This window comes from Penicillium bovifimosum, assembly GCF_028826915.1.
Source record: "Penicillium bovifimosum strain IBT 22155 chromosome Unknown utg000007l_segment0_segment0, whole genome shotgun sequence".
NCBI lineage: Eukaryota > Fungi > Ascomycota > Eurotiomycetes > Eurotiales > Aspergillaceae > Penicillium > Penicillium bovifimosum.
The window spans coordinates 136,181-159,622 of NW_026622716.1; the positions used below are offsets into that span (position 1 = coordinate 136,181).

At 51.3% G+C, this 23,442-nt stretch overlaps 10 protein-coding genes across 10 annotated transcripts; 7 read left to right on the forward strand and 3 right to left on the reverse strand.

Moving 5' to 3' along the window:
- Positions 1-2,361: 2,361 nt before the first annotated feature.
- Positions 2,362-4,185, forward strand: N7515_008982 (peptide MFS transporter; the record flags this gene model as incomplete). The annotated part of the gene is made up of 2 exons (XM_056669726.1): positions 2,362-2,399; positions 2,463-4,185. 2 exons carry the CDS (start codon positions 2,362-2,364, stop codon positions 4,183-4,185), a joined length of 1,761 nt encoding a protein of 586 aa, XP_056517525.1.
- Positions 4,186-4,924: 739 nt separating this feature from the next.
- N7515_008983 (uncharacterized protein) lies at positions 4,925-6,337 on the forward strand (the record flags this gene model as incomplete). Its single annotated transcript, XM_056669727.1, has 5 exons — positions 4,925-5,148; positions 5,171-5,499; positions 5,565-5,863; positions 5,927-6,092; positions 6,156-6,337. Coding segments are annotated over 5 exons (1,200 nt in total), but the record flags the coding sequence as incomplete, so codon positions are not given.
- Positions 6,338-7,288: 951 nt separating this feature from the next.
- On the forward strand, positions 7,289-8,511 carry N7515_008984 (syntaxin; the record flags this gene model as incomplete). Its single annotated transcript, XM_056669728.1, has 5 exons — positions 7,289-7,294; positions 7,354-7,522; positions 7,579-8,051; positions 8,104-8,383; positions 8,438-8,511. 5 exons carry the CDS (start codon positions 7,289-7,291, stop codon positions 8,509-8,511), a joined length of 1,002 nt encoding a protein of 333 aa, XP_056517527.1.
- A 462-nt stretch (positions 8,512-8,973) lies between these two features.
- N7515_008985 (BolA family protein) lies at positions 8,974-9,473 on the reverse strand (the record flags this gene model as incomplete). The annotated part of the gene is made up of 3 exons (XM_056669729.1): positions 8,974-9,148; positions 9,206-9,312; positions 9,372-9,473. The coding sequence occupies 3 exons, from the start codon at positions 9,471-9,473 to the stop codon at positions 8,974-8,976; spliced, it is 384 nt and encodes a 127-aa protein (XP_056517528.1).
- Positions 9,474-9,681: 208 nt separating this feature from the next.
- N7515_008986 (acyl-CoA synthetase) lies at positions 9,682-11,663 on the forward strand (the record flags this gene model as incomplete). Its single annotated transcript, XM_056669730.1, has 5 exons — positions 9,682-9,994; positions 10,051-10,346; positions 10,400-11,298; positions 11,349-11,572; positions 11,623-11,663. The coding sequence occupies 5 exons, from the start codon at positions 9,682-9,684 to the stop codon at positions 11,661-11,663; spliced, it is 1,773 nt and encodes a 590-aa protein (XP_056517529.1).
- Positions 11,664-11,994: 331 nt separating this feature from the next.
- Positions 11,995-12,829, forward strand: N7515_008987 (uncharacterized protein; the record flags this gene model as incomplete). Its single annotated transcript, XM_056669731.1, has 2 exons — positions 11,995-12,370; positions 12,429-12,829. 2 exons carry the CDS (start codon positions 11,995-11,997, stop codon positions 12,827-12,829), a joined length of 777 nt encoding a protein of 258 aa, XP_056517530.1.
- A 326-nt stretch (positions 12,830-13,155) lies between these two features.
- Positions 13,156-14,623, reverse strand: N7515_008988 (uncharacterized protein; the record flags this gene model as incomplete). Its single annotated transcript, XM_056669732.1, has 2 exons — positions 13,156-14,432; positions 14,485-14,623. The coding sequence occupies 2 exons, from the start codon at positions 14,621-14,623 to the stop codon at positions 13,156-13,158; spliced, it is 1,416 nt and encodes a 471-aa protein (XP_056517531.1).
- Positions 14,624-15,792: 1,169 nt separating this feature from the next.
- N7515_008989 (putative C6 transcription factor) lies at positions 15,793-18,001 on the forward strand (the record flags this gene model as incomplete). The annotated part of the gene is made up of 5 exons (XM_056669733.1): positions 15,793-16,167; positions 16,224-16,589; positions 16,640-16,983; positions 17,033-17,383; positions 17,431-18,001. 5 exons carry the CDS (start codon positions 15,793-15,795, stop codon positions 17,999-18,001), a joined length of 2,007 nt encoding a protein of 668 aa, XP_056517532.1.
- Positions 18,002-18,575: 574 nt separating this feature from the next.
- On the forward strand, positions 18,576-19,571 carry N7515_008990 (Frag1/DRAM/Sfk1 family protein; the record flags this gene model as incomplete). The annotated part of the gene is made up of 4 exons (XM_056669734.1): positions 18,576-18,630; positions 18,698-18,779; positions 18,833-19,102; positions 19,163-19,571. 4 exons carry the CDS (start codon positions 18,576-18,578, stop codon positions 19,569-19,571), a joined length of 816 nt encoding a protein of 271 aa, XP_056517533.1.
- A 156-nt stretch (positions 19,572-19,727) lies between these two features.
- On the reverse strand, positions 19,728-23,041 carry N7515_008991 (exoribonuclease II; the record flags this gene model as incomplete). Its single annotated transcript, XM_056669735.1, has 2 exons — positions 19,728-22,784; positions 22,841-23,041. The coding sequence occupies 2 exons, from the start codon at positions 23,039-23,041 to the stop codon at positions 19,728-19,730; spliced, it is 3,258 nt and encodes a 1,085-aa protein (XP_056517534.1).
- Between the last annotated feature and the right edge of the window lie 401 nt (positions 23,042-23,442).

Here is a 23,442-nt window from a genome sequence, read left to right on the forward strand (position 1 = left end):
GCATGTATAGGCGAGTTATGGTACATTGCCATAGAGCAAACCACGGAAGCTGCTTTCGCCGACGAATCTCCGACCACAACATCTTCTTTCTTGATAAGCTCCCTACCAAGTCTGGCAAATAGAATCACCGGGTTGAGAAGAGGAATAGCATATCGCTCCTAGACTCGTATCCCTTCGGACGGCGGTGTATTGATAGATTTCCTCAGCACAATGACGGTGTATGTACGGAGACTTCCTCGCACCATGCTAGCCAGTCGAGACACCAGACCGACTCATCCGGAGAGATCCACTAAGCCGCTTTGACTCTTGAGCGGATGTCCAAGTCGCAATTTCAAAGGTTCATGAAGCCTGCTGCCTATATTGCGCGTCCTCCGTTGGCGGCTGAATGGCTTGCGATGTCGGAGTCGTGATATCCTCGTGTAGGTTCCACCCTTCACCGAAGCACCATGAGATTGGTCCAATGGTTGATATTGACAGGGACCTTTAGACTCAAAAGGCTGAAAAATGGAGAGCAAGACGCTGTTCTCGCGAATCGGGCGCGGGGCAAGGGAAGCGATTTGCAACAACCGGATAGAGACCGGCCACCCCTGAATAGGTCAATAGACGATAGAAGACGATCCTGCCAAGCGAACTCGAATGTTAAAGGAATATCTTATCTCGCCCGAAGGATGTCGACTGAGCCAAACAGACATAAGAGACACGCGATGCCGAGCTTGGCGGGTGATATATGGGACAGGCCAAGGGCTTGGGAGCTGGTGCCATTTGCACGGCGTTTGTCCATCGCCAGTCAACAGCGAGATCGGACCCCGAAGGGCGTCTGCCATGACTCTTGGAGCTCTTGGTCTTTCTTGGAGGGTTTTTGTTCTTAAATATAGCGTCTGTCCCAGTGATCTTCGATCTTAGGTTTATTTTTCTTTCCCTCTCTCTTCCTCTTCCCACTTACATTCATTTCTTCTTCATCGTTGTTCTCCTTATACTCCTATATTGAAGACGACCTCGGCCTCCCACTAATGAGCAATACTAACAGAAACTCTTATCACCCGTGGCTTGGCCCGTGGTTTTGATCCACCCTTCTCGCCTCAACAATTCATCTTTGTTACGAGAGAATAATTACCCCAGAGTCGAGCTTGACCCGAGAATCCAGGCACTCCGATCAAGTCATCGCTCCGAAAATGACACCGACTATCACTGGAGCCTTCATTGGCTACTCCCCACATGCGACAGAACACAAAACAAGACTTCACTCTGGGGTAAGCGGGTAGCCTGCAGCATGGCCAGTGAGACACCTCCGAAACTCAAAGATAAAGCTGCGCGGGGTACGGCCCCAACGTTGCATTGGATTTGATCCAGCGGAATGGAAGACCGGGGACCGGCGGGCATATCAGGTTGGTGTCACAGATTAAGTCAGATTGACAAGTGATAAGCCAGGATCACGACTTCTCCTACTAACGAAAACGGTCGGTCCTCCCGGGAGGGGGTCCAAGCAACTGTGGAATGCTATCGCCTCCAGCTGAAGACGTCCATGATCTCGACTTCCATCCGCCACTCCCATCTACGAAGAGATACATCTTGATCAAAAGACCAGAGCCCGAATATATCCCGATGACCTCCTCACCGGAGGATGGACTGGACTCCGACATGGAGAGAAAAATCATGACATAAAAAGGAAAAAAGATAAAACAAAGATACTTTTTGCCACGAGGACAAACCCAACCGGAAGCATCCTCGATTAGGAAATTTTATCGAGATTCACCGGCAATCTCCGACTGACATATCGAATGTGATTCGTGAAAGGGGAAAAAGAAGTGGGCTCGGAATGGCCCTTCGAGAACCCCCAGATGCCAAATTGCCCACTCAGGCACGACTTTGAATGAGTTGATTGATTGATTCAACTTCAAACTGAATCCACTCAATTGCTTTTTTGTACGGAGATAGCAGGCAATTCCCAGTCAGGATCTCGTTATGTTTCCGTCCAACCCGTTCTGGGGTTACATCCGTGATCCGTCGGTCTTCGATAACCCACTGCCGATCGCATCCGTGGTCGAGCTGCGAACAATCGAATGCCCACCTTCTCAGATAGCCTTAGCGTCAGGGCTGGTTGATTTGGTGATCTTATTCGTTGATTTATTATTTACTAATGCGCCTTCCTGGATGGTACGGTTCAAGCGATAAGAGAAAAAAAGGAATTGGCCCACCCCCCACGGTGTCTCGGATATTTCACGGCAAAACTGGCATATATAGTTATAACAACCACGGTCGCCTTCCTTTTAAAAGCTTCTTTTCTCCTCTTCCTCTCTATTCCACTGCTATCCTAAACCGCCTTTCTTGAAAAAGAAGGCACCACTGGGTCTAGTAACGGCCATGGCGACCACAGACCGTGAGATCGAGACTGCTGCTGCGTATGTCTTTCCCTCTATATTCCCTCACAGGAGTGAGTCACGCGACTAACTCTCTATTCTCAGACCCCCCAACTACGATAATGAGGATGTCACCAAGCATGTCGTCTTGAACGAAAAGGCGGCTATGGACTCTGATCTCGATAAGGAGAACCAGGTCAGCGCAGATGGCGAGGAACCTACTCTGCTCGAGAAGACTTCTTTGCGTCATGTCGCAGAGAACTTGCCTGCCTCCGCCTGGTTGGTGGCCATCGTCGAGTTGTGTGAGCGTTTCACCTACTACGGCATGTCTGGTTTATTCCAGAACTACGTCCAGCGTCCTCTCGATGGCAGCCAGGGCCGCGGTGCTCTCGGCATGGATCACCAGGGTGCAACCGGTCTCGTCACTTTCTTCCAGTTCTGGTGCTACGTTACTCCCATCATTGGTGCCATCATCGCTGATCAGTACCTCGGCAAGTACAAGACCATTGTGCTTTTCTGTATGGTCTATATGGTCGGTCTGCTCATCCTGGTCTGCACGTCCATTCCCACTGCCCTGCAGCACGGCTCGGGTATCGGTGGTTTCATCGTCGCCATTTTGATCATCGGTCTCGGTACCGGTGGTATCAAGAGTAACGTCGCCCCGTTGATTGCCGACCAGTACAAGCGCAAGAAGATGGCCATTTCTACAACCAAGAAGGGCGAGCGTGTTATCATCGATCCCGCTCTCACCATCCAGCGTATCTACATGATCTTCTACGGATGCATCAACGTTGGATCGCTCTCTCTCCTCGCTACTCCCTACATGGAGTTGTACATTGACTTCTGGCCCGCCTACCTTCTCTGTCTCTGCGTGTTCATGGTCGGTACCCTGGTGGTAGTCCTCGGCCGCAAGTACTACGTGGTCCGCCCTCCCCAGGGCTCCATCATCACAGATGCCTTCCGCGCTCTGTGGATCATGATCAAGAACCGCAACATGGACGCTCCCAAGCCCTCCTGGCAGCAGGAGCACGGCGGCGCCGCTGTCGTCCGCTGGGACGACCACTTCATTGATGAGTTGCAGCGTGCGCTTGTCGCCTGCCGCGTGTTTGCCTTCTACCCCATCTACTGGGTTGTCTACGGACAATTCTCCGGCAACTTCGTCACCCAGGCGGGTCAGATGAAGGGGCACGGTATCCCCAACGATCTGATGCAGAACTTCGACCCGATCTCCATCATCGTTTTCATCCCTATCCTCGAGACCCTCGTCTATCCCGTGATGCGCCGCCTGAAGATCCCCTTCCGCCCGATCACCCGTATCTCCCTTGGTTTCATCGTTGCCTCGCTGGCCATGATGTACGCCGCCATTGTGCAGCACCTGATCTACTCTGCCGGCCCCTGCTACGGCCAGCCGCTCTGTGACGCCTCTGTGGTGGACGGCACCGCCTACGGCAACAACGTGCACATCGCCATCCAGACGCCCGCCTACGTGTTCATCGGTATCTCCGAGATTTTCGCCTCCGTCTCCGGTCTCGAGTACGCCTACACCAAGGCCCCGCCCAGCATGAAGTCTTTCGTGCAGTCCATGTACCTGCTCACCAACGCCTTCGGCTCCGCCCTCGCCGAGGCCCTGACCCCGGCCGCCTTCGATCCCGCCATCATGTGGATGTTCACCGGTCTCGCCTGTGCATCCTTCCTGGTGGGTGTCGTCTTCTACATTGTCTTCCGTCACCTGAACGCCAAGGAAGACGACATGAACGCCCTTGATGCCGATGACCCAATGCCCGAGGCTCCTATTGTCGAGTCACGACGTGCATCGCACGCTCAGTAAATAGTGGACTACGACATTAGAGCTCGGACACTGGGTTCTTAATTTCCTGTACTTTTCTTTTCTTTGCGTTGCATGTATCAGTACGCTGGGGTCGTACTTGATTTGGCTTGCATCATCGGAGCAGGACCCTCTGGGTGGTCTTCTACTGCTGAGCAGAACGTGAGATGTAATAACTAAGTATGACTTCTAACCAGAAATAAATCAAATCAATTAATCAAACATGCAACCACCGTTCTCGTAGAATCTAGTGATTCAATAATACAAGGTAACTTATGTGTACTCAGTTGAATTGATTATGCCAAGAACTTCATTGCGGCGTACGCAGGTATACACTATACACCTGCGTAGCGGCGCTTATCAGCCCTTATCCAGTACGGCCTGACCCACATGCGGACATCGCGACATGTGTACACAATACATACTCCGTACTGGCTTCCCTTCAAACGTGAAGGCCGAGCGATGAAGCAGGGGATGACCTCGCCTTCGTCCACGCCATCTTCATTAACTCCCTAGAACGAGTGTTCGCTCTACCTGCGGCTAATCTCTTCCCGATGTTCTTCATAAAGAGGTCTCTAGCCCCTATATCTCAATGTCAACTGGGTCGCATTCGCATATATCCAAAAATCCGAGCTCAAATGGTCCCACGAGTTAGAATCTCCTCGTGGTCTGCAATCAAGTCTACGCTGAGAGGGTTTGCTCCCAGCTCTTGGAATAAAACATCAACTCCAAGCGGCTCAGAACCCCCCGGGATCTTCCCACTAGTGGATATGATCATATCGACGCTGAACGACCAGTGGAGGAGGAAGAACTGCCTGATGACAGAGCAGACCGGTTTTATCCCGTTCATCTGGGCGAGGTATTTAAGGATCGATATCAAGCAATTGCAAAGCTTGGCTTTGGTTCGTCGTCTACCACTTGGCTGGCTCGAGACTTAAGGCACGCGTTATCACGCTCCACTGCTCTGTAGCCGAACTAATCTGTACAGAGCACACCAGTATGTCGCGCTGAAAGTTTATGGGCGTACATCGTTAGTTCACCGTGAACTGCCGTCCTATCACCATATCGCCAGTCGTATAACAGACAGTTCACACGAAGGACGAGACAATGTGCGCAGACTGTTGGATTCGTTCACCGTTAACGGTCCTGATGGCGACCATATTGTCCTTGTCTTCGAATCCGCACAAATGAGCCTCCGCGACATGAAGGTCGTATTTCACCCGGAAGGATTTGACGAAGACTTCGTCAAGGGTGCTATCATTGAGCTCTCGAAGGCTCTCGATTTCCTACATACGCACGGGGAGATTGTCCACACCGGTACCTGTCCCGTCGACCAAAGTCCTTTGGAGCTCGACCCTAACTGCTACTATGATTTAATCTAGATATCCCTTCCAGCAATATGCTCCTTGGTGCCTTCGACAACAGCATTTTCAAGGCCCTTGAAGAGAAAGAACACACAGATCCGGTGGCCCGTAAACAAGTGTCTCCTACCCGGACAATCTATCTCTCTCGGCTGATGCGACCTAAGCTAGGCCCAATGCTGTTATCTGACTCCGGCGAAGCCAGAATCGGTCGTGGACCTCACGGTGGCGATATCATGCCCTTAGAATATCGTGCCCCTGAGACATTACTTTATGTGGGCTGGAGCCGTCCGGTTGATATATGGAGCGTCGGCCTCACGGTAAGTGCATTTGTCGGCTGTACTCCTACTTTGATCAGGAACTAATCTTATCTCTGTGAGAAGGCATGGGACCTCCTGGAGCCAAAGAGGCTGTTTACTGCACGAGACGATGATGGCGACCTCTACGATGCTGCTCATTTGGCACACATGATCGCAGCATTAGGGCCTCCTCCGATGAAATTTCTCGCTAAAAATCCAGAGAGAAGAGCGGATTTTTGGGATGACGAAGGTATGTTGAACACCCCACTAATTGACTATGGTGTACGTTTCGTACTAACCTCTATCGCTTCAGGGAAATGGCTGGGTCTTGCGCCCATACCGGAGGCTCGAACAATGGAAGCCCTTGAATGTCGCTCGAACGACAAAGCAGACTTCCTTAGGTTCATTCGGAGGACATTGACCTGGATGCCGCAAGAAAGAGCAACTGCTAAGGAGCTTTTGGAAGACCCTTGGTTGACAGGGGGAACTCGCTAGCACTGCTTCCCTCTGTATGCTTTCTATCCTATAGGTCCAGAGACTAACACTTTCGGGTTATCCTGAAAATTAATGTCCCAGGTCTAGTTGCTTGCCGGGCAGCCCGAACATGTCTATACAGTGAAAAATTGCCATACCAGGCTTCAAAGATGCATGTGCGGTGTTAAGGGAAAGAATAGGCCGAGGAAATCAAGTACATATGCTGCTATATTATCCTCGAATGTGCAACTAGAACAGATGCTTGATGCCCTTCCAAGGTTAAGATGAGGCTCTCGATGAGACTTAAACCTCCTGATTGGTCATGTTTCACATTCTATTTCGCATGCTATTTCCGACTTGTTGCCTGACAGGCAGCTCATTTCATGTCAGTTCATGACAGGTGACCTGGATTCAAATCCCATTGGATTTTCCGTGTGTGCTGTACAAGACCCTTAGACCCTGATACATAATGACGTGCCGACTTCAATCGCCACAGCAGATCTCAAAGTACTGTATACTTTGAACGAAGTGGGGTTACCCACGCAAATGCAAGTACCCAGTACTTGGCAGAAGTATCCGCCCACCGAATCAGGTCAATCTGTCTGAAATAGAACAGCCACACAGGGTGAATGAGACTCCACTGTAAACTTGCAAGGAGGCTGTACATTTTGTGCTAGTGCAGGAACGGTGCACCTGTGGAAAATTCGTTAAAACAGGGGAGACACTCAGACAACTCACTTTTGACTCCTTAAATAACTATTTTAAACCAATTTAAACGCTTTTGAATGCTTAATTCCGCTCTTTCAAGCTCTTCAAGCTCTTCAACGCGACTAACCCCCGGAGCTTATTGGTCTTGCTGAACTTGACACCGCCAGCGCTTCTGCCGCACCTCCACTTCTCCCGTCTCACCCTTCCCTCCTTCATCTCCCCCCCTAACTACACTCCCAAAGAACCCTGATCAATCCACACACAATGAGTGTGAGTGAACCCCTTTGAAGATCTACATGGAATCTGCTTTCTGACCCAAATTTCCCTAGTACCAGAGCTTAGGGGACAACAATGCTTCTGGCGGCTACGGCCAATATAACCCGTACGGAAGCCAACAGCAGAGCAATCCTTACGCTACCCAGGAACAGCCACAGAGCTATGGATATGGGGGTGGTTATGGCCAGGCTGGTGCCATGGAACAGGGCAATGGAGGCTATGGTACGTTGATCCGGGAGATCTCACCTCGCGACGACACTAACATCCTCGTCCACCAGAAATGTCCAACATCAACCAAGCCTCCTCCGGTGGCCCCACCTCAATTCTGAACAAGTGCAAGGAGATCAACGAGGGCATCGCTGAGTTGACCAGAAAGCGCGAGACCCAGCTGGTCGCAGCCCAGAAGGCGCTTCTGGATTCAAGCACCGGCAAGGAGGACCAGTCTTCGCGCCAAACACTGGACTACATTGAGGATGAGATCAACACCGCCCTCCGCTACCTGCGCGACCAGTTCAAGCGCGTCAAGGAGACCCCAGGCTCTGGCGACTCGCGCGTGCAGGGCCAGGTTGAGAACGTCAGCCGCAACCTGCGCCGCGAGATTGAGCAGTACCAGCGCACACAGAGCGACTTCCAGAAGCGTCTGGAGGATCAAGTGCGCCGCCGATACGAGATTGCCAACCCCGAGGCGACCCCGGAGGAGTTGGAGCAGGGTGTGCAGAATGTTTTGATGGGACAGGAGCAGAGCTTTGTTGTATGTTATACCCGAGTGAGGAGGGCTGGTCCGGTTGCTAACGGTCGAATAGGTTCCCGGCACTCGCACCCGCCAGGCCAACGATGCCCGCCAGGCTACTCTGCAGCGTTCCGCGGCCATCCGCAAGATCGAGCAAGATTTGATCGAACTCAGCCATCTCTACAATGAGGTCGCTGAGCTGGTGCACCAGCAGGAGCCCGCAGTTCAACAGATCCAGCAGGGTGCGGAGGAGACACACCGCAATGTCGAGCAGGCCAACACCAAGCTTGACAGTGCTATCCAGAGCGCGAAGAACGCTCGGCGCTGGAAGTGGTATGCTTTGATTATTATCAGTAAGTACTTATCATGTCTGCGCAAGGTTGAGTGCTCCGCTAACCGAGTTGCAGTTATCATTATCGCTATCGTCGTCGGTGTGGCTGTCGGTGTTACCCAGGCCAACAAGAGTGCGAGTGGAAACTAATTTGTCGCACTGCATCCCCTCCTACCTCTCCCTGTACGACCTTTTTCGGGGATTGACGTATCTCCGCATCTTCCCATTTGTCTTTGTTCCCTCGTTGTTATACCACCCTTCGCATTTTCTCTCTTGTGTAAAAGCAATGCCTTCCAAATCGTTTCCTTGTGTTTTTGCCTCCTAGCTGCACCTAGTGTACAGCTGCTCCGCCGCGACCACCCTTGATGAGTCGGCAATTCGGGCTGACGTCGCGGCGCATGGATGTATATACTAGATAGTTGCTTTCTGTCGGCACCCTATTTGGCGCTAATCCTATGTAATACCGTCTAATAATCGATTGCTTCGCGCATGTGGCTCAATTCATGACGTGGGATAGTAATTTATGCAATGTAATGACACATACGAGCTGGGGTATCCGACTCGACAGACTGACACAGAAGAAAACGAGCACCGAACGCCGAATCCAATCCGCTATGCCTTTCCCTTCCGCTCCTTCTCATGCTGCTCCTCAGCTGGCGTCTGCGTCTTCAGCTGCAGCGCATGCAGTCCACCCTCCCGAGCCATCTCTTCCTTGAACAATGCATATACCATGCGGTGGCGAGCGGCTTGCATCTTCGACTCGAACGCATCGGAGACGATCGTTACACTGTGCGATATTTAGGCTTCCATTCGTACTGCGGTTTTCGGGGTAGGGAGAACAAACTGGAAATGCGTCTCCCTCGAGACCGACCCTGCCATAGCAGCGTGGTGTGCATGGAGGTGGGAATCGTTCCGGATCTGGAGTTTCGAGGGCGTGAATGCGTGGGCGATCTATAGAAATAGTACATTAGTCGAAGTAATCAACAGCATGGAGCATGGAGCCCACCCACCTTATCACGCATCACATCCTCCAACGGCGTGGTAGAGGCCATTCTAGCAGAAGCAGAGAAGAGACGACGGGGAATCAAACCCGGAAGACAGCGAGGAAGCATTGAGAAATACAAAGCAAAGGGAGGTAGAAAAGGGAGAGCGCAAAGTCCGTTGTCCCGTTGAAAGTCGCCAATCGGAGGTTTTTTCTGACTTCCGCGGAACTTTAGTCGCATGACATCAAGTCTGTCCTTCGCCTGACCTCAATTGCTCTGGAATGGAATGACCTGATTTGAATTGAAATATTATATCTAGGACATATCCCCATTCGACATGCCGAGCAGCTTGCTCTCCCTGCTTTCGCGCTCGCGGGCGCGCGTCTTCCACACTCCGCGGATGTCCGCGCTCTCCGCGAGACTCGTATCGACTCTACCAAATACGCATATCTTCCAGGCACTTCAGAAACATGACCCTGAAAGCCTGGCTGTCGTGCATAGCCTGTCAGCTCGGTCATTTACCTATGGTGGTCTAATTGCCGACGTTGTCCGGACTAAGGAGGAGCTGGAACGAAAGGCTGCGGCGGCGCAGGGCCAATTGGTCGGCGAGCGGGTGGCATTTCTCGCGGAGAATAGCTATGACTACGTAGGTAATGTTGAACTTGAATAACCAGGAAAAGTCGGATTGGATGCTAATGGATTATAGTGACGTTGCTGGCGATCTTTGCTACTGATGCCATTGCGCTCCCGCTTTCCCCGTCGTTTCCGACTGGGGAGTTGAAGTATATTCTGGATAATTCTCAGGCGAAAATGCTGCTGGCGACTGAGAAGTATGCTGATAAGGGCATGGAGATCTTGCGGGAGGGATTGGAGCATGAGCCTATGTTCAACGTCCGGAATAAGCTCACACAGGGCGCATCAAATCAGAGCGTAAGCCTGCAAGATCTCAAACAGCCCTCCGGTGGAATGATGCTATACACATCCGGCACCACGAATAGACCGGTAGGATCAATTCGATTCGCTCGTATCAAAGCCAATGGCTAACTCGAGAACAGAAAGGCGTCCTGATCCCACAGTCCGCACTGGCAGCGCAAGCATCATCACTCCTCGAAGCATGGAAGTACACACCAAATGACCGACTCCTACACTTACTCCCACTCCACCACATCCACGGCGTGGTAAACGCAATTCTCGCACCTTTAGTAGCAGGCTCCTCCATCGAGTTCATGTTCCCCTTCCACCCAGAACAAGTCTGGAAACGACTCGCAGCACCCTTCCTACCATCCAACACCAAACCACCCATCACATTCCTCACCGCCGTCCCAACAATCTACAACCGTCTAATGACCACCTTCCCCAACCTGCCCGAGGAGACCCAAAAAGCCGCCAAAAAGGGCATCTCCCCACAAACCCTCCGGCTCAACATCTCCGGCTCCGCCGCCCTCCCAACCCCGACAAAATCCGCCTGGAAAACCCTAAGCAACGGCAACATCCTCCTCGAACGCTTCGGCATGACCGAAGTCGGCATGGCAATCAGCTGCGGTCTCGACAATGCAGACCGTGTAGACGGCAGCGTCGGCTGGCCACTACCAGGCGTAGAAGCCCGACTAGCCGATCTCGAGACGGGGGAGATAATCCCAGAGAACGCGGTGGATGCCAACGGCCGCGAACGCGAAGGCGAGATCCAGCTGCGCGGGCCATCGATCTTCAGCCATTACTGGGGTAATGAGAAAGCGACGCGGGAGAGCTTTGTCGATGACGATGGAGGCGCACCGTGGTTCTGTACTGGAGATGTGGCGTTGCGCAAAGTAGTTGATGGTGCTGGGAGTGGAAGGAGTGGGGACTGGGCACGGGGAGCTATGTATTTCATTCAGGGACGGAAGAGCGTTGATATTATCAAGACGGGTGCTGAGAAGGTTAGCGCTTTGGAGGTTGAGAGGGAGTTACTTTCTCTGTATGTTTTTCTTTTCTTTCCGGGAAAGTATTCCGCTAACGCTGATCCAGTCCCCAAATCACAGAAGCTGCTGTCGTCGGTCTACCCTCTGAACGGTGGGGACAGAAGGTCGTTGCAGTGGTTGTTCTCTCTGCCGATGCAGCTGCTTCGGGTCGGACTGGTCGGTGGGGACCGATGGATATGCGACGGGCGTTGAAGGACCGTCTTGCTTCTTTTAAGATGCCGCAGGAGATGAAGGTTTTGGAGGCAATTCCGCGGAATGCTATGGGCAAAGGTGAGATTCTCTTCTTTTTCTGTACCTGAAATCCACTGACTTTGTTATAGTCAATAAGAAGGCTCTCGTGAAGGAGGTTTTTGGGGTTTGAGTCGAACATACATATACCGTACCAATACTGTACTACTAAACTTTATACCTAAATCAAACCATACAAACCTATCATCGCTCCTTCCTTATTCCACAGAGATGCCAGCACCTTCCTCCTCTGACCTCTCTTACCATTACTCCCCTTCCATAGCCTCTCTCTTCTCATCTCTTGTTTCATCTCACTCTCTAGGTCGGTCAGCTCCTCCAACTTCCAAGTGATAAGGTAAGGATGACTCCATCCTCCAAACTTTAGATACTTACTAATAATACCTCTCAGACGCCGGTCAGCACCTTCTGTCCCAGGATACCACATCGGAAACACCTTAACCACCATGTCAGGGTATCCAGAGATGTCCGGCTCGGACTCACCCGACATCAAATGCTTCCAAGAATTACCAGATGACACATTCGAAGCCATCGGGTTAGAGACCAAAACTATCCGAAGGATCACAAGACAGCAACAGAACCTTCCTATCGACGTGATAAAATACCTACTCTTCACAAACGTCCCCCCAACCGTCGCGGAAGAGATATCTTCAAGCTCCACTCGACATATGTTCAATTACGATACTCAATCTATGATCTTAAAGCTCGTAACTGGGGCCCATCAGACAGCTTCCCGCGCCCTACTCTGTGAAGTACAATACATCCTACTCGGTATGGACCTACATCGATCGATTCTGCCGCTAGGGTCTACCCGTGTCCGGGGTGTGTCTTCCTCAAAGGAGGCCGACGAGTCATGGGGCCCCTAAGCAACCTGTTCCAGGACGCGATGCAAAATGGCCAACCGTTGCGGTAGAAATTGGGGTCTCTGACTCCTACGGGAAGTTGAAGGCGGATGCCGAATGGTGGCTGTCGAATTCAAGGGGTGAGGTGAAGCTTGTGATCATCGTGTCTATCAATAGAAAGACTCCTGGTATCAAGTTTGAGACTGTTGTTTTGGATGTCGGCTCCTTACGACACTCCCGCTACGTCACAACCATACGACAGACCATTATGGTATCCCGTCGCGGCGAACAGATTACCGTTAGCCCGGAAGTGCCCTTGACAATTGAGTTTGAAGAGTTGTTTTGTCGACAACCAGTCTCGCCGGAGCATAAGATTGATATCTCTCCTGATCAGTTGAGATATATCTCAAGCGACGTTTGGGAGCAGCAAGGTCTCTAGTTGTGTCATTCATTCTTACCTCGACTCTCTTAGCTTTATCAAAGGCATAATATACAAAGTTCAAGTCATTGATCAACGTACTACCTCGTGACTAGAAGCTGTAGACTTACCTCGTACACTACATATAGTTTATACATAGAAGAAGATTTGAATAATCGATTGAATTCCGATAATAGCTAAACCATCCGATTCTGCTAGTGAATCAATTCCGATTCTGGTATTCTGGTATTGGTAAAAAGACTAATTCGCCTGCTGATAATCTCAAAGTCGTAGCGTCATGAAAGTTCAATAGTGCAGCAAAGCAAAGTCAAGTAGCCATTGGCCATCTAGAACTTGCGCTGAACACCCTCATTCTGAGCCCGGGTGACATCCGAGTCGACACGGGGATCCAGCTTGTTGGCGATGTTCGAGCTGTGCACAGTAGTACCAGTAGTACCGGTAGTACCAGTGGAGCCGATGCCAGTACCGGTAGTGCCAGTAGCAGGAGTATTGTAGCTGCTACCAGCCGGAGCACCATGACCAGCAGTGCCGAGACCAGCGCCTCCAAGAGTCGAAGTGTGTGTACCCGCACCGGTAGTAGTACCACCAACGTGGTGCTGGGCCTGGGTATCGCGGCTCGAGTCAACGCGAGGGTCGAGCTTGTTAGCGAGGTTAGAGCTGTGCGGACCGGCGTTGGTAGCGCTGCTGCCGGGGGTGTTGTAGCTGGTACCGGTGGTGCCGTGAGCGCCAGTGCTTGTGCCGAGACCAGAGCCTCCGAGGGCTGATGTGTGGGTGCCAGTGGTGCCGTGGGTAGCGCCAATGCCAGTGGTGGCAGTATTGCCGACGCCATGGTGCTGAGCGCGGTTATCACGGTCCGAGTCGACGCGGGGGTCGAGCTTGTTGGCGATGTCGGAGCTGTGGGGACCGGCAGTGGCACTGCCAGTAGTGCCGGAGGTAGCCATGGCCGCGTGGCGAGCACGGTTGTCGCGGTCAGAGTCGACGCGGGGATCGACCTTGTTGGCGATGTTGGAGCTGTGAGGGCCAACGTTGGTGCTGCCAGTAGTGCCATGAGTGCCAGTGACGCCGTGGGTGCCAGTAGCTCCGTGAGTGCCAGTGACTCCGTGGGTACCAGTAGCTCCGTGTGTGCCGGTGACTCCGTGAGTGCCAGTGGTACCGTGAGTTCCGTGAGTGGAGGTCAAACCGGCACCGGTGCCAGTACCAGTCATAGGCTGGTGGTGGCCACGGTTATCGCGGTCAGAATCGACACGGGGATCAAGCTTGTTGGCAATGTCAGAGCTGTGAGGACCGGCAGTGGCGCTGCCAGTGGTACCGGAGGTAGCCATGGCCTCGTGGCGAGCGCGGTTGTCGCGGTCAGAATCAACGCGGGGATCGACCTTGTTGGCGATGTTGGAACTGTGGGGGCCAACGTTGGTGCTGCCAGTAGTGCCGTGAGTGCCAGTGACTCCGTGGGCGCCAGTGGTGCTAGGGCCTAGACCAGAGGCATGAGTGCCAGTGGTGGTACCAGCAGCGGTAGTTCCAGTGCCAGTGCCGCTACCGAAGTCCTTGGACTTGCCAATGTGAGAGTCATCGATACCAGTGTGGGCAGTGTGGGCAGCACGGTTGTCTGAGATGGTTAGTCTTGCTGAAGGAAGGATCAAAGGTGGATGGTGACATACCCTTGTCACTGTCAACACGGGGGTCAAGCTTGTTGGCCAACTTGGACGAGTGGGGTCCATAGTTGGAAGACTGAGTCGACTCGGGCGACTCATGCTTCTTGCCGGTAATGGCGTCTTCAACCTTATGAAGGAGATCCATAGTGACTGTTTTGATAAAGTTGATGAAAGTAGTAGTTTGGTGAAGGTATGGTTGGATGGGGAGATGAAGAAGTGAGAAATGAATTTCCTAGGTTGAGAACTGAGGTGGTATTTATACAAGCCTGTTGCAAAGAGATCCAAACAAACGCTCCCATGACGCAAATTTGGTGTTTCCTGATGTCGTGGTGTACAACATACGGACCATAGCAAACTATACACAAGCCACAAATCGCCTCACATTGAGCTATCATGACATCTTATTGGATACAAGGGTTAATTAGGCCTTCAGCCACTGAAATCAGGGTTCTGTCACAGAGCGTATGATTTAAGCTGGTTCTATGGAATCCATACAAACCAGGTCAAGATCCTTGGTTTGAAGTCATATCAAAATCTCCAATTGCGTCATGTTTCAGCCCTGTCCTGCCAAGACATATGCATATACAGGGGACACCTACAGTAGGCAGCTATATTTGTACCAGGAATATCCTTGTCAGTTTGATGGTCAACCACGGTAGATGGAAATGAGGTCACTGTAAAGTTTCATGCCATATGCCTTGTTCAGTTGTTCTTGTTTATTTTGGTATGGCGTACCATGGTACCTGTACATTGTTTACAGTAGTACTGTGTAGATCAACAGCTATTATTCTACGACATTGGTTATGGAGTAACTACTGCGTTGTAGGTAAATGATGGATTCCTTGTCCCGTCAAGGCGTTAACTACTGTATACTGTAACTCATAGCTTCGGAATACGCCACTGAATCAAATCAAATCAATACATTCTATTACGATCCAATTCTAGTCCTCAAATAAACAGCGGGGTATTTAGATGGGCCCTGCCGCCCTACGTCACCGACCCAACAATTATATGCATCATCACGTGACTTGGTACGACCACAATCCTTTCTCTTCTTTGTCAATGCTCTCAACTCTCTTCCTTAATCCATCCTGACCTCATACCGAGGTCTCCTAACCCTTCTTAATCCTACAATGAAGTACAGTCTTATCAGGAAGAATGCCGGGCAGGCATTCTTCAGTGCTTGTCACTGCTCCTCCGAGCGGAGCACGTGACTTAGATCTCTTGGCGCCGATGGTGTGCGCCAATGGGGGCAGGTCGAGGCTGGGCGAGCTTCATGTTCTCGGTCAAAGCAGTACAGCTAGGGAAACCTAAATGAAAGGACTGATGAGCCAGAGTCTCTCATCTGGATCTTCTTCCAAGGTCCCCGGCACACCTCTAGAGGCTCCTGGTAGCGAGGTTGCTATCCCTCGATTATCCAGTGAGGCTCGGGAAATAAAACATTTGCGTACCCCACAGGCCTGCACTGCTTGCCGGAGCAAAAAGGCCAAATGTGACGGCAGACGCCCGAAATGCCAGAGCTGCCAGCGCATGGGTCGAGTCTGTACCTATACCTCCTCTAAGCGGGATCACCAGCGAATGCATTTGCAGTCTCTGCAGGAGAAAACCAAAGTCTATGAAGAACTGCTCGCCGAGGTTGCTTCTCAGGCCTCCATACATGGGAATATCTCAATTCAGAATGTGTTCAAGGTTTGACGCCCCGATGGCTGCTGAAGTGCCCCAATCTCTAGCTAATGTATCAGTAGAAGCATTTCGAGCAATCACCAGATGTCTTCGCGGATCTTCTTGCTTCAGAGTCTCTGACGAAGCATCATATTCCAGTGTCATGCTCACGCATCTCATTAGATCACATGTTCTTCGAATACGTCTCTGAAGATAGTCCGTTCTCACGGCCAGTCCTTAAGGAACCTCCTGTCAAAGTCAACTCAATCGATTACTGGACCTCGCTTGTTCGCAATGACACTGCGAGCCACCTATTATCATTCTATTTTATGTGGGAGAACCCGACCTGGCACCTGGTAGAGCAGGCTCCGTTTCTCCAAGACCTGGAAAACCGCCGCGGAAAGTACTGTTCTCGCTTGCTGGTCCATGTGTTGCTCTTCTATGGATGTGTATGTATCCGCCGTGTTGCGGTTTGCTTTCTTTTGCTGACCATTTAAAGAGCTTCTCCTACAGATTAAATCATGTCACTGATCGAAGAGAGGAGAAAATGCTGGGTGAAAAGCTCTACAACGAAATCCAGCGTCTCTGGGAAAAGGGGAAAGCAAATCCAGACATCCCTACTATACAATCTGGTCTTTTGCTTGGGTTACTCGCCTGCACCTTTGGCCTTGATAGATTGGGCACACAGTTCATCATGCATGGGGCAAGATCATATTCTCAACAACGTTTCCATAGTGATTTTTATCAGTTTTCGTCGAGCGAGAATAGCGATGAAGAACGCGATCTCGCGCCGGAAGAGGCATCACAGGAAATGATCTCATGGGGCATCTATGATGTGCAAACGTAAGTAGCTCGCTTCCTTTACTGTGGCGTTGGCTAACCAATCGGACAGAATAGCCTCTCAGGTGTACCGGAAGTTGTCTCTGTGGACAAGCCCACCACCCTTGCGCTGCTCGCTGAAACAAGCGTCTAGGCTTGATGAAGACATACAGTGGGTGTCGTATCCTTTCGAGGGTCCTGTTTCTCGACCATATTACTATACCACCCTCCACTTTCGGAGTGCGCTTGCAGTCATCGTAAATGAGCTTTCCATCTTCACCATGAACCTCGACGGAAAAACTATGACCAGTGACGATGAAGATTACTGCTGGAAAATCTACCAAAGGCTGGTGCATTGGAAAGCCAGCTTACCACACCCCGTTCAGCCTGAATACAACACCACCCCGCACATCCTCTGTCTACAGTAAGGGTTCTATCCCGCGATTACCAGTCTTTTTACTAATTCGTCAGTTTCTACTACCACACAACTGTGCTATTCGTCACCGATCTCCTGACATCAACCTCAAAATCACATGTCGAGTCCGACGGAGCCGTCGAGGAGGTTGACTTCGACCTCGTGAAATCCGACGCCATGGAAGCCATCGGCTCACTGATTCTCCTCTTCAAACATCGACATGGTTGGAAATCCGTTCCAATCGTAATGCTGCATTACTACTGCTTTGCCGGTGTCCACGGAGCCTCGAGATTAGACGCGAACGATCCAAAATGGGCTCTCGTCCTCGAAAGCTGCGTGATTGGTCTCTGGCACATGAGTCTCGGATGGGGCAGGTTAAGCAAAGCCTTCCTCCGGACCATCGAGTTGGTCCTCAAATCCAACGATCCGGATCCTGCATTGATACCCATGAAAGTGGTTGCGATTTTCAAGCATTTGAATACCGACCTGTGGTCTGCGACAGATGTGGCTTCTTTGTCGGCGGATTACGTGGTACGCCAAGTGTCAATGAGGGTCAATCCTTCCAATACCCGTGCTGCCAACAGCCAGACGTTGGAGGATCTAATACGAGCGATGGAGAATCTATGAGTCCTGTATCTTTTTTTTGCATTTGATAGCGATTTGTCTGCCTCGGCGTGATTGATCAGAAAAGCATACCGAACACGAAGTTAATGAGTTTTCTACAAGCTTTCCACCAAGCTTGGCTTTCTAATGCAACACAAATCTCAGTCTATATTGATGTTCCATCGGTGACTCGAAGATCGCGTCTCGAGAGCTCCCCACCCAACTTGCTGATGTCATCTACACATCCGCCGCGATCCGACGCGTCCATCGGAGCTCAATCTGAGATTTTTAGAGGTTCCCTCCCCTACCAGGCTACCACAGGGTCACTTCTGAGATCCAAAGGCAATCCAGACTCTTGTGGGGTTGCAGTTCTGGGTTTCCGATTTTTCACCAGGTTATCGTGGTAGATTTGGCATTTTCCTCCTTGCGCGCAACCCCTGACTTAACTGTGTAAACCGACGCGACACATTCGTTTGAATTTCCAGGAGGTATCAGGAGCATCCCTTGCGACCAATAATAGAAAAGCGCTTTTTCCCGGACGAGAATTCCCAAATTCTTTCCAAGCGCCAGGTACCCGAGCGATCGCGCCACCGCCACCATGTGGATAATCTCGTTCTGGTTATTTCCCGTGGTCGCGGGATGCATGTGGATAGGTAAGGGCTGATCCGATTCAAATTTAAACGACTTCTAAGGTCAATGGCATTACTGACAGCTTCATAGCTACCCTGGTAGCCTTGCTGGCAGCCTGGGCGGCGGATGGAAAGCCCATTTACAGTACCATGAGCGTGGGGATGACCATTCCGTGAGTCTGAAGAAAAAGAAGCATTTGACAGCATATACTTAAGTTGAAAACAGTTATATCTCGCACATTGGCGCCGAAGGACTGAAACCGCTCTTCATTGTCGGCAGCGTGGTGACCGTCGTCTTCTTGGACTTGGCCCTGCTCTCTGAGCGCTGGCTTCGACATGCCGGACAGCTCGCGCGGAACAAAGGCCGATTCGACAAGTCGTGCGCGATTGGATCGATATTTTTCTCGATTGCCGGTGCCCTAGGTCTAATTCTGCTGTCCATCTTTGACACGAAACATCACCATCGTTTGCACCAAGGGTTCTTGGCTATGTTCATGTAAACCAGCCCCTTCCTTCAGTCATTGCAAATTTGGATTCAAGACTAACTGGGTTACAGTGCAAGCTACGTGGTCTGCGCGATTCTGGTGTGTCTAGAGTACATCTGGATTGGCCGGTTCTACCACCCCCAAGCGCGGATTCTCCTAGTCAGCTTCGGGATCAAAGCTGCTTTCGTGATCTGCGAGCTCGCCGTCGCGATCGCATTTGGCGTGACCCAGAACTCTGACGATAAGAAGAACGCCTCCGCTGTTCTGGAATGGGGTAAGTGCAAGCCTTTGGTCTCCATGGCTGTTCAGAATGAAGAAGCTAACCTAGCAGTCGCCGCGCTCATCTTCGCATTCTTTGTCTTTTCTTTTGTCATCGATCTCCTGCCGTCTGTTCGCACCAAGAGACATGTTCCTCAGGGCGAGAAGTATGCTTGGCCGGGCAGGCAGACTGAGATGGCTGAACGTCCGATTGACTTCTAATCATTAATATAGGCGGTGTAGAGTGCCTAGCATGCATGTACCTAATACCTAATATAGGACCAACATATAAACCAATGTTTTCCACCTGAATATGATTGGCGATGCCTTTTAGAGGATATGATACAGTATAATACACGGTAGTCAGACTACCGAAGTTCAAGCCCATTCGCCTGTCCTCTCAAACGGCTTCACAAACCGAGTCGCCTCCATCGTAACCCGCAAAGTCGCCATATCCACAGCCGTGATACGGGCTTCGACCAGACAGAAGATACCCAACTTATCTTTATCGGCAAAGCCCTCGGGAATAGTCACAGAGCAATCCACACCAAGATTGGTGATGACACCGGCATACTCAGGATCCAGATGTCTCGGCTTGGTGCGCGGGGTACGGAGCAGAGTAGGGAAGGTTTCCGGAAGAGAGCATTCGGAGAAATAGAATGCGCGGAAAAGAAGCATACAAGCCCAGTGTTGGGCAGAGTATTTGTCCAAGTTTTTGAGACGTGTGCGGAGGGGTTGAGAGTAATGGAGGTGTGCGTCGACGTCGGATTTAGAGAAGGGGAGGAGATAGGTAGGGAGATTTTCCTGATCATTTTGGAGTTCATCAGGAGACTCAGTTGGGTCAGCCTCAGCTGTCTCAGCCAGAGCAGCTTCGTCCTCTGCGAGATAGCTCTCCACAGAATCAGGACTGTCAACCAAAGCGTCGAATTGACGGCCGTGTTCATGCTCGAAACGCAATGCAGCCTCGATTTGATAGTGCGCGATGATATCAGTGTATCGGCGTAGCGGACTGGTACTCTTGACATACGTGTCCAGGCCAAGCGTATGGTGTTTAGTCGGTGAGGAGGAAGAATAAGCCAGCGGGGCGCTGAGCTCGTAGAAGTTCTCGCCGCCGAACTTGGCCAGGTTGGCCCTGGTGACGCGGCCGTATTCCGGGTCGTACCAGGTACCGTCGAAGACGGCAGGGATGTTGCGCGCAGAGAGGAATTGACCGGAGATATAGCCGGCCAGATTCATGATCAGGGAGATCAGATCGGAGCGGGATTCGTCACGAACCTCGTATGGATCGTAGTTGTGCATAGTCAGGCGGATGATTGGGTCGCCGAGATAGATGCGTCCGTCGGTGGCTTGTAGCTCGTACGGTGCCATCGGAGCATTGCCTGTCTGGACTGCGACGGAGAGGTCTGGGCTCAGCGGGGTCAGGTCCATGGCGCCATTCTTCCTGCGGGTGTTGCGGAATGCGAGCATGAGTCGCCGCATGATGTGGAATTTATCCTTGTCCTCCGGTCGCAGGCCTTGTTGAATAACTTTGCCCTCTGGGACTGGTGGCTCGGTGAAATTGCCACCTACTGTCAAAGAAACTGGGGTTTCTTCGTAATCGGGATCGAAGAACTCACGCAGTGTTTGGTGAGTGATGCTGATGACATTACGAATCGTTCCGTTTTGAATTTTGCTGTCCAGGACTTCTCCGCGAAGATTCATCTTCGTACTGAATGTGAGTACAGGCCGGCCAGCCGCTAGACTGAAGTGAGGCTCAGTAAGGGACTTGGGGAGCATGGGATAAGTGCGTTCTGGGATGTATGTGGTGAGGATTCGTGATTGTGCGTACTCCATGATGGGGTCATCATGTCTGAGGAAGGCCGTCGGGTTGGCGACATGAACGTGTATCCAGAATGTGTTATGAGAGCCTGGGACATGCTCTAATGACACACCGTCATCGATTTCTTGTGCGGTCAGATCATCCACACAGTAGACTGGCAAATCTCCCCAATCTTTTCTGAGATCTTGCATAGAATCTTGCAACTTGCCAGCAGTGAGGTTGCTGCAGGTCAGCTCGACATCTTCCAATTCCAAGTCTTTTGTGAGGGACATGCCATGTCCAGGAAGCATCAGATATTGGTCCAGAGGATAGAGATTCTCCCAAGGCGATATCACGCCCATCTCCTGCAAGAAAAGACGGGTTGAAGCCTCGCTCAGACCAAGAGTGTTGTACATCCCCGTGGCCCGCATGATATGAGTTGCAGTTGATCTCAACGTGCCAGACGGCATGACAACGGCGGGAATGCAGAACAGCTGTAAATATTCAATGATTTTCTGATCATTTTGGTCGAACTTCTCGGTGATGATTTCACGGAAAACCTGTGGTTTACCATCCTGACCCGGTGTAAACCTCTGGGAAGAAGGTCCCAGGCTAGACATGATAGTCGGAGAGCGGACGTTTCTGCTAAGGCGGATCATCCGTTGTGCCTTGATCAAAAACAGGTGCATAGGGTGGGTTTTAGCCCCCGGTGTCTCTTTGCGCATGGTAGCACGAATACAATGCTCTTGGTGTTCGTGAGTCCAATCAACAACCTGTGTGACAATGTTGGCGATTCGTTTTGGCTGCACGATATACATGCGGCTGAACAAAGAGGTGGAATCCTTCTCGATGAGGAAAGGATGTTGACGAACAGCCTGGTGAACAGCAAACAGATTGACGCTAGTCAGCTCCGATTCGTCGATGTCCAGAGCAGTCATTGTCAAGTCTTCGAGACTCAAGCAGAGGACCTCGGCATCATCTGCCACCCGCTCATGAAGCGTGTCCAGCTTGTCGGAATTTTCTCTGTAAAATTTCAGGACATGGGTCTTGAAATTTCCCAGCATTCTCAAAAGAGGAGCCCCCAGGGGTCTCGGAAGGCCGCCCTCGGGGGCCAACTGAAGATCCGTATTCGCGATAGCCTCGCCATCTGGAAACCATGGGATCAGAGGCTTAACCAGCTCAGGAGGTGCAAATCCTTTGATGACATAGTCGAGTTCTGCGTTCGAGCAGATGCGCCAGTTCCCGTTGACACCGTAGAACTGTTTCTGTTTGTGAACCGACCGCACGTAGATTCCATAATTGAAAACTCCATCTGCGTTTAACCTGGCAACCAGATCCCCTTGCTCGAGATGTTCACCTTCGAATTCAGCTTTATCATCCTGATTCAACTTGTTCGGATCACCCCAAGACTCTATCGCGTCACGGCCATTAGGCATCGTTCCCAGCGTTCCAAGTACTGGTTCTAGCGGGCCTCGGTATTTCGATTGGCGCACGGGATCCAAATCATTGGGGTTTGTATTTTGCCATCTCCGTAGATACTCGCGAATATCTCCATGCAATTCAAATTGGGACCGAAGGAGGAGATTGCCATCGATTGGGGGTGGTGGTTTTTCCGCGTCGGATGGTTGCTGTTGCTGCTGAGCATCGAAATCACATTAGCGCGAGTTTCCTCTCTCCGTATGATGCTCCATACCTCGTTGTCCGTGGGAGCAGCTTCAGCTGACTGCAATGTTCTCGCCGACGACACAAAGTGTCGCCTCCCAGATACTCCGTGGAGGTGGGTGGCTAGCGGGGTGGACAGACATCTTGTGCGATTATTTCTCCATTGACAGAGCACAGGTGAGCAGTTCCCACCAGTCAGCCTCTGTAAAGCCCCTATTCGTATAAGTGCCATGGCCAGAGCTTGACGAGTTTGATGTTACTGTCGCTCGAAAACTAGGTCATTCTGCCCGCAGTTTCAATACCGCCTACGCCTAGGGCGGTGTCACTACTCATCCCGTGATCTCGGAATACAGTTAGACCGATGATCCGATTATCAACATTGAGAGATCAAGTTCATCGAAGAGAACTCCATTTCTGCCATAGTTTGGTGGCTGAATAGTATGTGTCATTTGGAGTCATCGCTTTTCTTGCTATTGACAGACTGCCACTATGCCTCTATCCATGTTCTCAACATCGGACGAGTGATGATTTGCCTCTCCTACTCCCGCAATGGCCTAACGCTCCGTGGAAATGTACTTGATGGAATGCTTTATAGTCGCCGAAGCTCGGCTGGCTGTGTCTCGAGACTAGAGT